We start from the raw sequence: 18,151 nt of genomic DNA on the forward strand, positions 1-18,151 counted from the left end.
TCGACCTTGTTCCTGTCGACCTTTTGTCCACATCGACCTAAGGTGTGTCGACCAATTGGCGTCGACCTAAGGTGTGTCGACCTGGAGTCCGGATACCGTGCAAATGCCCCAAAACAACCCAATTACACCAATTCAGCCACAAGCAGAGATGTGACTGAGGTGCATTGCCCATACTTGCATGTGATTGGTTACGGAACATACACAGCACAAAGATACATCCTGACATCAACTCGCGTTCAACTCTATCAGTCCCTAAGTTACGTAGTACTCTATTACTGTGGATCATTATATTGCATCCAGATTACTTACACTTTAAAATATGGTATTGTTTTATGCTTCCTCTACTTGGACACCATCCTCCACTTTCCTCTTCTTTGGCATATTCAGTCTGTGCCCCATTAAAAACTTCTCAATTGCATTTATCTGACACTGTATACTGGACACTGTGCAATCCTGCGGTATCTCTGGCTGTGGCTTACTCTGTAGGTTAGTTACATCAGGTAGACTGGGGAAATTGGTGGCGGCAGGACAACTATTTACTTTTTCCATCGTATCTGACTGAGTAAGAAAGAAAACCTTGAATACAAAGTAATTCAAATACCCACTTTTGAGATTAGTTGGAAAGGTAAATAAGCTATATTGGTGTATGGTAATAAAAACAGCGATCTGGGCCACTGAATCTTTGATGGATAATCCTCAGTGAAGCTATTTCCTGTGCAAATAAATAATTTGAGCTTTGCAAATGGTTGGTGGCTTATTTAGACAGACCAAAGCAAACATTGCTCCCAAGTCATGTATCTTATAAATGTACAATTAACTTTCCAATAAATATATACTTGGCTTCATTGTTGCATTTTTTTCTGTTACGTCACTGGGGATACTGGAAATCCATTTAGTACCATGGGGTATAGATGGGTCCACTAGGAGCCTTGGGCGCTTTAAGAATTTGATAGTGTGTGCTGGCTCCTCCCTCTATGCTCCTCCTACCAGACTCCGTTTAGAAAATGTGCCCAGATAAGCTGGTCACGTTGCTGGATGCTCCCGAAGAGTTTTCTGCATGTACAGTGGGGCAAAAAAGTATTTGGACAGCCACCGATTGTGCAAGTTGACCTGCTTAAAAAGATGAGAGAGGTCTGTAATTTCCTCATAGGTACACTTCAACTGTGAGAGACAGAATCTGGGGAAAAAACTAGGACATCACATTGTATGATTTTTAAACAATTTATTTGTATATTCTTGCGGAAAATAAATATTTGGACAATCAAAACGTTTAACTCAATACTGTGTAATATAACCTCGGTTGGCAATTAGAGGTCAAACGTTTCCTGTAGTTCTTGACCAAGTTTGCACACACTGTAGCTGGTATTTTGGCTCACTCTTCCATGCAGATCTTCTCTAGATCTGTCATGTTTTGGGGCTGTCGCCGGGCAACACTGACTTTCAACTCCCTCCATAGATTTTCTATTGGGTTGAGGTCTGGAGACTGGCTAGGCCACTCCAGGACCTTGAAATGCTTCTTATGGAGCCACTCCTTAGTTGCCCGGGTGGTGTGTTTGGGGTCATTGTCATGCTGGAAGACCCAGCCACGTTCCATCTTCAATACTCTTACTGAGGAAAGGAGGTTTTTGCCCAAAATCTCACGATACTTGGCCCCATTCATCCTCTCCTTAATACGGATCAGTGGTCCTGTCCCCTTTGCAGAAAAGCAGCCCCAAAGCATGATGTTTCCACCCCCATGCTTCACAGTGGGTATGGTGTTCTTGGGATGCCATTCATCATTCTTCTCCCTCCAAACACGGCGAGTGGAGTTTATACCAAAAAGTGTGATTTTGCTCTCATCTGACCACATTACATTCTCCCAATCCTCCTCTGGATCATCCAGATGGTCACTGGCAAACTTTAGACGGGCCTGGACATGTGCTGGCTTAAGCAGGGGGACCTTTCGGGTGCTGCAGGATTTTAATCCATGACTACGTAGTGTGTTACTAATGGTAACCTTTGTGACTGTGGTCCCAGCTCTCTTGAGGTCATTGACCAGATTCCTCATCGTTCTCAAGATCATTGATACCCCACGAGGTGAGATCTTGCATGGAGCCCCAGGTCGAGGGAGATTGTCAGTGATCTTGTATTTCTTCCATTTTTTAATAATTGCGCCAACAGTTGATCTCTTCTCACCAAGCTGCTTGCCTATTGTCGAGTAGCTCATCCCAGCCTTGTGCAGCTCTACAATTTTGTCCCTGGTGTCCTTAGACAGCTCTCTGGTCTTGGCCATGGTGGAGAGGTAGCAGTCTGACTGTTTGAGGGTGTGGACAGGTGTCTTTTATACAGATAACCAGTTCAAACAGGTGCCATTAATACAGGTAACGAGTGGAGGATAGAAGAGCTTCTTAAAGAAGAAGTAACAGGTCTGCGAGAGCCAGAAATCTTGCTGCAGGTGTCCAAATATTTATTTTCCACAAGAATATACAAATAAATTGTTTAAAAATAATACAATGTGATTTCCTGTTTTGTTTTGTTTTTCCAGATTCTGGCTCTCACAGTTGAAGTGTACCTATAATGGAAATTACAGACCCCTCTCATCTTTTTAAGTGGGTCAACTTGCACAATCGGTGGTTGTCCAAATACATTTTTGCCCCACTGTATTTTATATTTGTTATTTTCAGGCAGGACTGGTTGGCACCAGCCTGCCTGCTTCGTGAGACTTGGGGGGGGGGGGGGACGGCCTAACCTCTGGAAGGGTTAATGGTCCTGTTCCCCGCTGACAGGATACTAGCTCCTGAGGGAACTATTCGCAAGCCCCACCACGGCGAGCATACATTCCAGCAGCACGCCGCCACCCCTAACAGAGCCAGAAGAAAGAGGCATGGTGAATACCAAGCCGGCGTCCCGGTTAGCGGGTCACCGGCCATTATGGCGGCATGAGGGTAAGGAGACGCACGGCTTTTACATGGGGCGGCTGGGTCTCCAGACTCAGTACACAGCGCAGACGCAGTGTACACAGTACCCAGACTGGCATTACACACTTAAAAGGGGGCTGACTCCATTTTAGGCACAAAATTACCTCAGCCAGTATAAAAAAGAGCGGGAAGAAAGACCATGCGCCATTGAAGGGGCGGGTCTTTACTATGAACGGATTCAGCTACTCACCAGCGCCGTTTTCCCTCTGCAGTGGACACAGACGCTGGCTGACAGGGACGCGCAGCTCTTCCGGAGAGACTCCAGATTACCTCAGCGGTACCCATGGGTCATAGCGGGTGGGGTGAGAGAGAGCGAAAGGAGTGTGTTTCATGTAAGGAACAATGTTCCTTTTCTCCAGGGGGTTCACTACTGTATACTTAGTGTAGTGTGCCTTCCCAGGTTAGCGGGGCAGAGCCAGCTTGGCTGGACTCCATTAAGGGAATGATTTCCAATTTTTCTGCTAAGTTGTCCCACAATGAGAAAGAGACGCAATACTTAAGACAATCGATGACTGAGTTTGTGAAAAGAGACTCAGTACCCAAACCAGCATCTCAGTCCCCTGCCATTCGTCCGTAAAATATACGTTACGGTAAGAACTTACCGTTGATAACGGTATTTCTACTAAGTCCACAGGATAACAATCGGATATGATGGAGCGACAGCGGATTGGCACCAAATGATCACAAGCTTTCAGTCCTCCCAGGATGCAACGGGCCCGTCCATATATCCCCGCCCACTGGCTCAGGCAAATCAGTTGTATTCCAAAGCATTTAGGCAGGAGCATCATGTAGAGCCCTAATCAGGCAAGAAGAACACACATGCACACCCTTCCGTACAAGAAGGAAGAGGTTTAGTGAATAGAAATATCCTCAAATCAGGTGCGTCAGGGTGGGATCCCTGTGGAACCTGTGGACTTAGGAGAAATACCATTATCAACGGTAAGTTCTTACCATAACGTAAATTTCTCTGGCAGGGTCCACAGGTTATCCACAGGATAACAATGGGATTTCCCAAAGCAATTTAGTGGTGGGGACGCTCCCAATTAGACAGGAGAACCTTTCGCCCGAATTCAGCGTCATGAGAGGCAAAAGTAACCAAGGAATAATGTCTATTGAATGTGTTAATGGAAGGCCATGTGGCTGCCTTACATATCTGTTCTGCTGAAGCACCATTTTGTGCTGCCCATGAAGGACCTACGAGTAGAGTGAGCAGAGACATTATCCGGAACATGGAGATCAGCTCGAGAATATGCTTCTGAAATCATAATTCGAAGCCATCTTGCCAGCGTCTGTTTAGTAGCAGGCCATACTCTCTTGTGAAATCCTTAGAGAATGTAGAGAGATTCTGTCTTTCTGATGGCACTGGTACGATCCATGTAGATCCTTAATGCCCGGACTACGTCCAGCGACGCATCTCCCGCAGAAAGTCCCGATACCTGAAAAGCCGGGACTACAATTTCTTCATTAAGGTGGAATTTAGACACCACCTTCGGAAGATACCCAGACCTAGTTCTGAGAACTGCTTTATCTGGATAAAAAGTCAGAAAAGGAGAACGACAAGACAGCGCTCCTAAATCTGATACTCCTTCTAGCTGATGCCATAGTCAGTAGAAAGAGAACTTTAGCTGTCAGCCATTTAAGATCCACTTTATTAAGTGGTTCAAATGGAGCAACTTGAAGGGCTTTCAGGACTAAATTTTAAGTCCCAAGTCACTGTAGGAGGAAAAAAGGGAGGTTGAATGCGCAGCATTCCCTGGAAGAAAGTACGCACATCCTGTAAATTGGCAATTTACTTTTGGAACCATACAGTCAATGCTGATGCTTGTACTCTCAAGGAAGCCACCTTCAAACCTTTATCCATTCCCACCTGAAGGAAATCTAAGACCCTAGAAATTTGGAAAGATTTCAGGTCCATATTTCTTTCACTGCGCCAATGAATATAGGCCTGCCATATTCGGTTATAAAAGCGAGCTGAGGAGGGTTTTCTTGCTCTGAGCATTGTTTGAATTTTCTGTAGTGAGAATCCTCTTGACTTCAGGATAGAGGTTTAAAGAGCCACGCCGTCAACGATAGTCGATCCAGATGCCTGTGGTAACAAGGACCCCGCATTAGTAGATCTGGACGTTGAGGGAGCAGAAGTGGAGCATCCATCGACATTCTCTGCAGATCTGTGTACCAATGCCTTCTGGGCCAAGCCGGAGCTATTAGAATCACGGCACCCTTTGCTTCTTTTATCTTCCTCACCACCCTGGGTAGCAGGATGATCGGAGGAAACAGATACGCCAGATGAAAAGCCCATTTCACTGACAGGGCGTCCACAAAGATTGCTCCGGGATCCTTTGTTCTTGACCCGTATACGGGTACTTTGTTGTTCAGATGGGACGCCATGAGATCTATCTCTGACAAACCCCACTTGTCTACTAGAGTCTGAAAGACTTCCAGATGTAGAGCCCATTCGCTTGCTTGAATGGCGTGTCGACTGAGAAAGTCTGCTTCCCAGTTTAGGACTCCTGAAACGAATACTGCGGACAATGCTAGATGATGGACTTCTGCCCATTTTAGTATGTGACTTACCTCCTTCATTGCTGTTTAACTGCACGTTCCTCCCTGATGGTTGAGGTACGCTACCGCTGTTACACTGTCCGAGCGAATCTGGACTGGTCTTCCTTGAAGAGTGTCCTTTGCCTGAATCAGTGCCATGTATATGGCCCGAAGTTCTAACAGATTTATTGGCAGGCAACTTTCTACTGTATTCCATTGTCCCTGGAACCATAATCTTCCGGACACTGCTCCCCAGCCCTGAGGACTGGCATCTGTTGTCAGGATCTCCCAATCTGATATCCAAAAGGGTCTCCCTTTGTCTAGATGGGATGTTTGTAGCCACCAGGCAAATGACTTTCTTACCTTGTGTGAAAGAACCATAGTCTGTTTCTTTATTGTCTGATGTATTCCATTCCATCTGGCCAGAATCAGACGCTGCAGAGGTCTTGAGTGGAATTGTGCATACTCCACCATGTCGAATGTTGACACCATCAAACCCATCAGTCGCATTGCTGCGTGGATTGATATTGTTTGACTGTGTAACAACTCCGGAGTCCTCGACTGTACCTTTGCTATCTTGTCCCGAGGTAAAAATATTTTCTGCAGACTTGAATCCAGTACAGCCCCTAAGTGAGTCATCCGTTGTGACGGAACTAGAGACGATTTTGCCCAATTTATGATCCATCCATGCCTCTGCAGACATGCTATGTCTGTTGGAGATGGTCCAGGAGCATTTCCTGTGATTGTGCTAGAATTAACAGGTCGTCAAGGTATGGAAAAGTTCTTATCCCCTGCTTGCGAAGATAAGCTGCCATAACCACCATGATCTTGGTAAATACTCTGTGTGCCGTGGCTAACCCAAAAGGTAATGCCTGGAACTGAAAATGCTGCTGGAGGATAGTGAACCTGATATATAGCACTGATGGGACAGTGCTATAGGAACATGTAGGTAAACATCCTGAATATCCAGGGATACCATATAATCCCCTGGTTCCATGGCTAAAACTATGGAACGCAATGTCTCCATGTGAAACCGAGGTACCCAAATCTATTTGTTCAGCATTTTGAGATTGAGAATTGGCCGGAATGACCCATTTGGCTTCTGAACCAAAAACAGGTTCGAGTAAAATCCCTGTTGTGCAGGGGGTACTGGAATGATTACTCCTGACTGAAGCAATTTCTGAACTGCTTCTTGCAAAGCCCTGGCCTTCGTCTGGCTGGTGCAGAAGAACCTTCGAGGAGGATGCTTCTTGAAGGGAAAAACATAACCCAGAGATACCACTTCTTGCACTTAGGCATCTGTTGTAGACTGCTGCCATATCTGTGCAAACTGAAGAAGTCAGCCCCCTTCCATGGGGTCCCCCAGGAGGAGGCCCGCACCATCAAACTGATGGCTTATTCTCTGGTTTTGAAGCTGGCGTTCTGGTAGCCCATTGCTTTTTCGCCTTACTAAATTTATTATATTGGGGCTGCTTACAATCACTTTTTCCTTTTGCTTTAACTTGTGACCTAAAGGGACGAAAAGCGGGAACCCTACATTTGGGGTTATATGTGGAAGAAAATTTTACCTTTTTGGAGTCTGCTTCTGACTCCAGAATATCTGTCAATTCTTTACCAAACAGAATGCTTCCAGTAAAAGGCAAAGATTCCAGAACCTTCTTAGATTCTGAATCAGCTTTCCATATACGTAACCAAAGTGCTCTGCGAGCAGCTATTGTTGAAGCTGATGATAGTGCCCATATCTATTGCTGATGATAGTGTCCATATCTATTGCTGCTTCTTCCAAGAATATTGCAGCCTGTTTTATGTGAGCTATATAGGATTCTTGCTCTCTTGAAGGTGCTGAAAGACCGTTTTCCAGTACCTCTATTCAGGCAGCAACTGCTTTTGCCATCCAAGCTGAAGCCATGGCTGGCCTTATGACTGCCCCAGACAGAGAAAATATGGTTTTCAGAAAACCATCCACTCTCCTATCTGTGACATCATCCATTGACGTTGATGGCAAAGGCAATATAGATTTTCGCACTAATCGAATGACATGCGTATCTACTTTAGGAGTCATTTCCCATTTTAAACAGTCCCCAGCTGGAAAAGGATAATCTGAATCCCATTTTTTGGGAATTCTGTATTTTTTACTGGGTGTAGCCCAAGCCTCTTCCATGATTTCCATTGGCTGGTCTGACCTTGGAAACTCGGTCTTATCTGCTTTGGGCCGTTTAAATACAGGTGCCTTGGTTTTTAACACAGGCTCTGCTGAATCCTCTAAGGATAGAATGGCCTTTATTGCTCTAATTAGCTCAGCTATATCCACTGAGCTGAGACCTTCTACTTGTTCTTCATATGCCGTAGAGTATATAGAGCTTTCATCGTCCGATGAATCATCCTGTGTAGCCTGTGACATTGACGGTTTACTTACACTTGGTTTATCAGCTTGTCTCTTTGGAGAAGCTGGTGAGGGAAATGATATACCGTAAGTAGGGAGCTGCATGTATGGGTTATTAGTGTACCCCATTCCTGGTAGCGAAGCTGTAGGAATTACCCATTCAGCTATACTGGACAAGGTCTGTGCAAACATCGCCCAAGGTGGATCTATCTGTACCTGACATTGAACAGGGATCTGCCTTGTAATCTGCTGAAACGCAAAACAATTTGCACATAAACCATCCTGTACCAGATCCTGAGAGGATAATACAGTTTTGCAAGACAAACATGATATGATATTGGTGTTACTGTGAGTGTACCCTCGTCACCTTTGCCGCTCTTAGACATGATAAATAATCAGCACTTTCACAGTGTATTACACAATTTGTGACTGTAATCACTTTAACCTTCTAAAGTGATAGCAATCTGACCCTACCCATGCACCAGCATTGAGGACCAGAAGAAACAACTGACAAACATATATTAAAGTCAGCAATCACACTAGCAGTCAGTCACGTTATATATTAGTCATATGAGCAGCACATAATCAACTACAAACACATTGTAAAGTATGTAGCAGTACATATTACTGAATTCTATTTTATACAGATCTTAAAGTATTCAGACGCAATGCGAAGAAAACTACAGTAATGTACACAGACTCATGCAAAAGGCACTTAAATTTAACTATTCATACTGACAAAAGTAGATAGAAATTTAGTGCTGTATAACCCATACTCAGTAAAGTGGGATACAGGGAGACTCACCTCACTTCCAAGATCGATCAATACGTTAGCGAACGCTGAGTGGATCCAGACGCTACTAGTGTACACTGCCGCTCCGAGAACTCTTAAGTGGACACAGACGCACTGTCCATACAGACGCCTGTACTGCGACCGGGTCTACTCACGGTAGCGCTTAGTGAACACAGACGCAGCAGCCTATGCTGCGACCGAGACCCCTCATGGTAGCGTCTGAGATGGAAGTGAGACAACAGTTCATGGCGGGAGACTCGCGGAAACTGGTCATGAACTGGGGGGAGGGGCTACCAGGAGAGCGTCTAACTCCCCACCGCTGACTTCAACCCTAGGGATCGCAGCCTCATACTAATCCTGGTGCCTTATCCCTAAGGCCTAGCACTAGAGCACCCGTGGTGGCGGCGCATCAGCTACTGTTTGGTAGTCACCTCCCAATACAGTGCGGCTGTGTCCGTATTCCCTGACTACGTGGAACTGATGCTTTACCTTCTCCCCGTGCTCCGGCCACAGCCTGGTAACGTCTGCTGGACCTGCTAGTATATCTGACACAGACACCCGTCAAGACAGCACTGTACACATGGGTAAGCGTTGTTGCGACCCGGCGGAGAGTTGTTGGAGCCACTCTTTCCAATATGCGTATAAGACGCTGTTAAGAAAGATCGCTCAAAACATAGTAAGACTATAAGAATAAAATAAGAAAGCTTAGGGCTGCCAAGAACAGCGGCCCTCTGACCATGGTCCGGCTCCTGCTGCACCAAACAAAAAACTGATTTGCCTGAGCCAGTGGGCGGGGATATATGGATGGGCCCGTTGCATCCTGGGAGGCCTGAAAGCTTGTGATCGTTTGGTGCCAATCTGCTGTCGCTCCATCATATCCCATTGTTATCCTGTGTATAACCTGTGGACCCTGCCGGAGAAAACGTACTTTGGCCCATATCCTGCAGTCTGACTCTGATGATGAAGGGTCAGACATGGAGGAGGGGGAGGTGGACTCAGAGGTGGGGAAGGCTACTCTGTCACAGGGAATAGAGGCTATCAGAGAAGTTCTACATATCCCTGATAAGGTGACAGAGGAGAGTGAGGAATCTTATTTTAATATAAATAGAAATCTTCAGCCACTTTTCCTGTGTCAAAGGGATTAATTATCCTGTTTGAAGAACCGTGGGTTAATCCTCATAGGAAATTACAAATCCCTAAAAGGTTGCTATCATCTTTTCCTTCTAAGGATAGGAAAAAATGGGAAAATCAGTATCCAGGCTGTTACGAAAAATTGTATTGCCTGTCCCGGGTGCAGCCTCCCTAAAAGACACGGCTGATCGTAGAATTGAGACTTCGCTCAAATCCTTGTATACAGTTGTGGGGGAGGCCCAGAGACCCACTATAGCATGTGGGTGGATTACTAAGGCCATTGCCAAATGGTCGGGTAACCTAATTGAGGGGTTAGATACCTTGCCTCAAGGAGAGATTATTTTACTCCTGCAACATATACAGGACTCTGCAAACTTTATGGTGGAAGCCATAAAAGAAATAGGCTTGCTTAATGCACGCACCACTGCTATGGCAGTGTCAGCACGTAGAGGCTTATGGCTACGCCAGTGGACTGCTGACGCGGACTCCAGGAATGTCGCGGAAGGCCTACTATTTACAGGAGAGGTCTTATTTGGAGATGAACTAGACAAATGGATCTCCAAAGGTACTACAGGTAAGTCCACATATCTTCTTTCTGCAGCGGTGATCTCAGGTCTGGAGAAGGGGGAATTCCTAGTGTCGCTGGATATCAAGGATGCTTACCTTCATATTCCGATCTGGTCACCTCATCAGGCTTATCTATAGTTTGCACTGCAGGACTGTCACTACCAGTTCCAGGCCCTGCCATTTGGCCTCTCCACGGCACTGAGGGTGTTCACCAAAGTGATGGCAGAGATGATGTTTCTACTCCGCAAACAGTGAGTGAACTTAATTCCGTACCTGGACAATCTTCTGATAAAGGCACCGTTCAGGGAGCAGTTGTGAGGCAGCATTAACCTCTCAACCAGACTACAGACTACTCCTGGATAACGGGTGGATTCTGAACTTACCAAAATCTCACCTGGAACCGACGCAGAGGCTTCCTTTCCTGGGAATGATACTGGACACAGAGTCTCAGAAAGTGTTCCTTCCCTTGGAGAAGGCTATGGTGTTCCAGTCGATGGTTCGGGCTGTCCTGAAGCTAACCCGGATCTCGGTGCATCTGTGCATTCGCCTTCTGGGGAAAATGGTGGCCTCTTACGAGGTGCTTCAGTACGGAAGGTTTCATGCGAGTCCCTTCCAGCTGGATCTGTTGGATCTGTCTGTCACCAAGAGCCAGGAACTCCCTTCTGTGGTGGCTACAGACTTCTCACCACGTCGAGGGTCGGAGGTTCAGGATTCAGAATTGGATTCTGCTAACAACAGACGCAAGCCTCAGAGGTTTGGGAGCAGTCACCCAGGGGGTGCAGTTTCAAGGAAGATAGTCAAGTGGGGAGGTCGACCTTCCAATAAACATCTTGGAACTCAGGGCAATCTATAACGTCCTTCTGCAGGCCTCATCTCTACTTCGGAATCAGGCCATTCAAGTCCAGACGGACAATGTAACGCCGGTAACATACATAAACCAACAGGGCGGAACAAAAAGCAGAGCAGCAATGTCAGAGGTGTCTCCTCTGGGCAGAAAAACACGCTGTGGCGTTGTCGGCGGTCTTCATTCCGGGAGTAGACAACTGGGAAGCAGACTTCCTCAGCAGACACGATCTGCACCCGGGGGAGTGGAACCTCCACCCAGAGGTGTTCCGGTGTTTGACACGTCGGTAGGGATATCCACAGATCGACATGATGGCTTCTCGACTCAACAAGAAGCTTAAGCGGTGTAGTCCAAGGTCAGGGCCGTCTTTTCGTATGGTCTCAATGGGCTCTTGTCAAGGGCCCCAGGAGTATAAGGGCCCTATGCTGATAGCTGATGGTCCCCTCTTTCCAGAGGTACCAGATTTTTGAAAATCGGCCATAGGGAACCAGAGATATCCGACTTCAAAGCAGTGGTCCCCATCCAAGCCTGTTAATTGCTTTTGCCAGCCAGATATCTTGGGCTCTGTATGACTTAGAGTTTTTCTGAGGGTATATTTCAAAAGCTGGAACTCTCCCCTTTCACTGGAAACTGGCAGATTGTCTCTACTATGCCCAGAACCAGAGATATCAGCCTTTAAACAGCTGGTCCCTGATCAAGCTCCACATGCCTAACATGCAGTTTTATATATTCGTTGGTGGATTGCTCTGGCTCCTGAACTCTGATCCCCAGTCCCCAGTACCTCCTGACAGGTGAGACACTCTAATTTTTTTATCCCATTCAAAGCTAAGAAATCTTTTTCCAGGAACTTGAGATATCTGCAGTCATGCAAGCTGCTCTCTCACCAGAAAATTATGAAAATTAAGCCGACTCCACTATCGACCCCTCCCTTACATATTAAACACCCCATACCACCCTGGAAGTCATGTACTGGGGCCCCTTCATTCAGCCCAATGCCACCTTCTACAGTTTAGTGTTCTCCCTCCCACCCAATCTGTGCAGTAAAGGACTACCTAGCAGAAATTACTGCTCCAGGTCCAATATGCTGAGCAGACGATAGTACACCCCCTACAGCCCGCGGGACATCAAAGCTGCCACTGATAGCACCCCTCCTGGAGGATGGGTAGGGGCCCCAGTGCATTGCTGTGCTCAGGGGCCCACACTGCTGTTAAGATAGCCCTGTCCAAGGTCGAGAGACCCACAAGCAGTGGCGGTAGACGCTCTGACAACTCCGTGGGTCTACCAGCTGGTGTACGTGTTTCCTCCACTTCCTCTGATCACGCGGATCTTCTCGAGATGCTGATCGAAGATCCGTGTACTCTACCTCTTCGCGAGGATCTTCTGCAACAGGGCCCATTCGTCTATCAAGATTTACCACGGCTACGTTTAATGGCATGGAAGTTGAATGGCTGATTCTAGCCAGGAGAGGGATTGCTGACAAGGTCATCCCAACTGTGATCCAAGCCAGAAAGGGGGTAACGTCTAAACATTACCACCATATATGGAAGAAGTATGTCTCTTGGTGTGAGAGCAGACAATATTCTGCGGTGGAATTTCACCTGGGACGTCTCCTGCTTTTTCTGCAGTCGGGAGTGGATGTGGGCCTGCGCCTAGGCTCCATTAAAGTCCGGATTTCGGCCTTGTCTATTCACTTTCAGAAACAACTGGCTTCTATCCCTGAGGTCCAGACGTTCTTGAAAGGTGTTTTGCACATCCAGCCTCCCTTTGTGATCTCAATTTGGTGCTGCAGTTCCTCCAATCGGACTGGTTTGAACCGTTACAGGAGGTTGATGTAAAGTACCTTACGTGACCGTCACACTGTTGGCCTTGGCTTCAGCAAGACGTGTGTCGGAGCTAGGGCCGTTGTCTCACAAGAGTCTCTACTTAATTTTCCAAGAGGACAGAGCTGAACTCAGAACTTGTCAGCAATTTCTTCCTAAGGTGGTGTCCGCGTTTCACATCAACCAACCTATTGTGGTTCCGGCTGTTACAGACACCTCTGCTACTTCAAAGTCTTTGGATGTTGTGCGAGCTTTGAAGGTGTATGTAAAGAGAACAGCTCGTCACAGGAAATCCGACTCGCTGTTCGTTCTCTATGATCCCCCCAAAAATGTGTGTCGTGCTTCAAAGAAGTCTATTGCATGCTGGATTAGGCTCACTATCCAGCATGCTTATTCCACGGCAGGATTGCCGGTTCCAAAATCTGTACAGGCCCACTCTACTAGGTCGGTGGGTTCTTCTTGGGAAGCTGCCCGGGGTTTCTCGGCTTTACAGCTCTGCCGAGCAGCTACTTGGTCAGGTTCGAACACGTTTGCAAGTTTTACAAGTTCGATACTTTGGTCTCTGAGGACATTCAGTTTGGTCAATCAGTTCTGCAGGAACCTCAGCACTCTCCCACCCGGTTTGGGAGCTTTGGTACTTCCCCAGGTACTAAATGGATTCCCAGTATCCCCAAGGACGTAAGAGAAAATAGGATTTTAATTACCTACCGGTAAATCCATTTCTTGCAGTCCGTAGGCAGTGCCGTAACTAGGTGTGTGCGAAGGGGGCATTGCACACAGTGCAGTTAGGCTGTCGGCGCACCATCCGCACACAACGATTGCTCCTCACCAGCTGCGCCGCTGCCCGCTGTAGTGTAGTGTAATATTAGTAACGCTGTGCCCGGCACCTTCCCTGCCGGAGGCAGCGCTGCTAATATACATTACACTACAGCGGGCAGCTGCGCTGCCTGTGTAGACTCTCCCCACAATCAGTCCCCCTCTGACAGTCCGCCCCCTTCCTCCTGCTCTTCTCAGCACTGCAGACATACACTTCCGGGAATGGCTGCTGCTGCTGCCTTCGGTTCTCACACGAGTGAAGTCTCTCTTCTCCCTCCCGTCGTCCCTCGTGCAGACTCAATGCTTAACAGGCATGACATGTAGGTGCTGCACATACATTAATCTAATGTGTTTGTGTATATATATCTATATATAGATATATATATATATATATATATCAAAACACAATTATACCTAATTACTGCGCTGGTGCGGCAGCCCTCTAATTCGATCCTCCTGTTAGTGAGGACCATACAAAACAACACCTCCAGCAATTGAATCAGAGGGCGCTCTCAATCACTTTAACTGGTTACCAACTAAAAATTGACAAAATGATTATGGCTTTACACAATTTATTAAAAGCAAAGTATTGCCCAATCTAGACAGAGGTAACCCTTTTTCACAATTACAGATCACAATGTGTGTCAACTGTACAATAGTGTAGGGTTTCTTTTCTCTCTGTCTTCAACCCTGACGCGTTTCGTCCTTTGTGGACTTCTTCAGCGGGATGGTCAACACAGCTGGTAAAACATACATATTATAATGTATAAACAAAAATATACATATTACAATGTACAAACAATAACAATTAAAATACATAAATTTACACTTATTAGAAAATTGTTAATCAAACTAAAATACTAGATATTCAATAGATCGAGCAGGAGATGAGGACGTTCCATACTAGCTGGTCAGAGAACATATGCAGGAGAGTGGCATATTGTGTAACTTCAATATACATGCAGTGTGTTATTTTACTACACCGTTCCATAGGGATAAGATGATAATAAAAAATGACAGAAAAATGAAAGATTCCATAAAGTACATACCAAATAGTCAGTCCATGAAGCAACCATATATGAATTCAATGGGTTGAAACACTCTAATGCTCAAAAATGTTGAACACTTTCTACAAAACAATATGTTATCATTATGTTACTTTCCATTCTAATAGAAAAAGTACCATTATCCGCCCAACATATATATTACTTACAGACTAAATTAGCAAAGGACCTCTTTCCAAAAAACATGCTGGTCCAAATGGTCAATTGATAAATATCCTATACATAGAGAGAAATTCTTTTTATACAAAAAAAACTTTCTCTTTGTCTAAATATAATTGGAAACACTCAATAATTTTAGCAAGACTAATTTGCAAATTCATTATACATACCCACTTTGGGTGAGCCTCAAAATAATGATGTGTGAGAGAAATAAGCCACCTGAAAATCATTAATTATATAATCTATTAGGGTGGGTTTTCCCCCCGCCTTTTTCTTTTCCCTTTTACCTCCTTTTCCCCTTCTATCCAATTACTTATTGATTATTATTAAATAAACTACTATTAATTAGATTCTCATAATAAAAATAAATATAAATTGAAAAAAGGAAACCAAGTCCTATACTTACAGATACAGCAGTAGTTCCTATGTGCTCTCCCAAGTGCAAATGACTGACTGTGTGAATGGTGGGGCATTATATACCACTAACCACTCCCACTGAAGAATGATGGCAAATCAAATTTTTTTTTTTAAATTAACAATCTGCCAGCTCAATTGGAGACAACACAGGAACATAGGAAGAAGTAAATATTATATACTATCTAGTGAAGTGATAATTAGGTGAATAAGTGAGTGTTAGACCTAAATAAGGAAATATATAAAATTGACCGGAAGTGACGTCACTAACGCCCTTTATGGAGATATAAAGTGTTAAGGTGAAATAAATCACAATTTTATATACTAAATATAGGATTTAAAAACCCTATGAATCGCTATTGCACTGTGAGTAATAAGGGCGCCGGTATCACTAATACAAAGATAGAAAGACAATCTCCGCGTTTATGCGTTCCACCAAATGAACCGGTGGAACGCATATTACCCACTTCCGGCGGAAGTAGCACTAGCGCTACTGGCCGGTGGTGGACCGCAAATGTGGGCAGCGGGACACAGCCTAATCCGTAGCTGCTGCTAACATACACGGCGGCCACATATAGGGCACAAAGGGACAGTGGACGCTACTGGCACATAAGTAATTAATACAATATGAACCAATACCAGGTGCTCCCATTTAACTTCCGGCGGAAGTGACGTTTGCGCTCCACCAACCCAACGGTGGAACGCAAATAGGAAATGAACATATTGTCATCCCTATATAATAATTATGACATAACTAAATTGAGAAAATACACTTTTCACTTTTAGTGTCTACTAAAGTGAATATAATAGTGTCTGTTAAGGTGAATTATTAATATTAATATTTAAATGGATCCTAACTATTTAATATCAAATAAAGTGGAAAACATTAAATCCCTTAATTAAAAAGTATAAAAATGTGGCTCATTATACTTCTGTTTAAACTACTATCTTAATTTATAATGAGGGTTTCCCTTGAGAATAGTTCTTATATATGAAAATATGCTACTTAGTATTTAAGAATGGGCTAACATACCATCCTGGGTATATCACCATAATAAAGTGAATATAAAAGTGTCTGTTAATCCCTAATACCTCTTGGCAACCATAATGAATTGGATAATATAAATCCAGAAAGTAATTAAATAGCCTTTGCATATATCCAATAACTATCTGCAAATTACAATTTATAGAGAAAAGTGCTCAACAAAAAGAGTCAAGTCTATTCCCCTGTGGAGTGTCCATATAAGAGTCCATAAAGGTACTGTTCCTTTACATTATTTCAATTCCACAAGTCTTATGGAAGCCCAGTATAACTTCTTTATCAAAAACAAAAAGCCTGACCAATTAGTAGTGCAATTTACTAAGAACCAAAAGTTAAATCAATAACACATATACCCGAAACAGAGTTTATAAGGGTACAACTATACTATATTTAAAGAAACGATACAATATCGAGTCCCTCATTCAACCCTCGAGGTGACATTGTGTTCAGAGTATAAATCCAGAAGGTTTCACGACGAGACAGTGTTAGGTCTATATTGCCTCCTCTATTATGAGGCTTAATTAGTTCCAAAATGGTAAAGCTGAAATTTTTCACACCTGAGTTATGCACTTCTTTAAAGTGTCTCGGAAGGTTATGTGAGACTACTTTGTTCTTAATACTTCTCAAATGCTCATGAATTCTAATTTTAGCCTGTCTTTTGGTTTTCCCTATATATGATAGACCACAACCGCAATCGATCTTGTAAATCACATATTCCGTTGTACACGTGACTCTATCCTTGATCTTATAAAGAAAACCATTATCCAGTTTGACTTGGAATTGAGATTTTGACATGTATTTGCAACATATACAATGTAAGCAAGGGAAACAGCCCCCCCTGTTCCCCAATATAGATCTGGTGGAGTTGATCGGCTCTTTAACAGGCTTAAGTTGGCTGGGTGCTAGTAAATTCTTCAGATTACTGGCCCTTCTATAAACCATACAGGGTTTATTTGGAAGACTGGGTCCTAATACCGGATCCTTTAAGAGAAGACGCCAGTGTCTTTCCATGATCTTTCTTATGGATCCTGCATCACGGCAATATTGCGTGATGAAGGGTCTGTTAGAACCGGAAAAACCATCGATTTTTGCTACTTTATCTTGTAGTAAAGTTTTTCTTTCACGCCGAGATGCTTTATCCCTAGATTCTTCAATAGACCCGGGGTCGTAACCATGTTCAATTAATCTTTTCTTAAGAACCTCAGATTGTGACCAGTAATCAGAAATCCTGGTACAATTTCTCCTAATTCTCAAAAACTGAGAATAGGGTACGCCTTCCTTCCAAGCTGGATGATGGCAACTGGGTGTGGGTATATAGCTATTGGCATCTACTTCTTTGAAGAAGGTTTTGGTGGATATCTTGCCACAACTGGACCCTTCTAATTCCAGTTCTAATCAATCACAGACCTGTTAGATTTATGTGTGAATTTAAGGTTCACATCATTTGTATTCAAATGCAAGATAAATTTGTCAATACTCAAGTCATCACCATGCCAGATGAACAGGAGGTCATCAATGTACCTCCTGTAGAACCTAATGGAGGAATTTTCATAGCAAGTGCCATAAACATATTGTGCTTCCCACTCACTCATAAATATGTTAGCATATGAGGGTGCGAAT

General features: G+C 44.4%; 1 protein-coding gene across 4 annotated transcripts in view; it reads right to left on the bottom strand.

The window, feature by feature from the left end:
* Positions 1 to 313: 313 nt before the first annotated feature.
* The window catches only part of CCDC73 (coiled-coil domain containing 73), a 410,197-nt gene continuing 392,359 nt past the window's right edge, over positions 314 to 18,151 (bottom strand). For all 4 annotated transcript variants that reach the window (XM_063944472.1, XM_063944471.1, XM_063944473.1 and 1 more), the window contains one exon: positions 314 to 558. In XM_063944472.1, the coding sequence (XP_063800542.1) occupies positions 331 to 558 (228 nt within the window). In that variant the 3' untranslated portion in view covers positions 314 to 330. The remainder of the gene's footprint in view (positions 559 to 18,151) is intronic.

The sequence above is a fragment of the Pseudophryne corroboree genome, chromosome 11, assembly GCF_028390025.1.
Source record: "Pseudophryne corroboree isolate aPseCor3 chromosome 11, aPseCor3.hap2, whole genome shotgun sequence".
In the NCBI taxonomy this organism is placed as follows: domain Eukaryota; kingdom Metazoa; phylum Chordata; class Amphibia; order Anura; family Myobatrachidae; genus Pseudophryne; species Pseudophryne corroboree.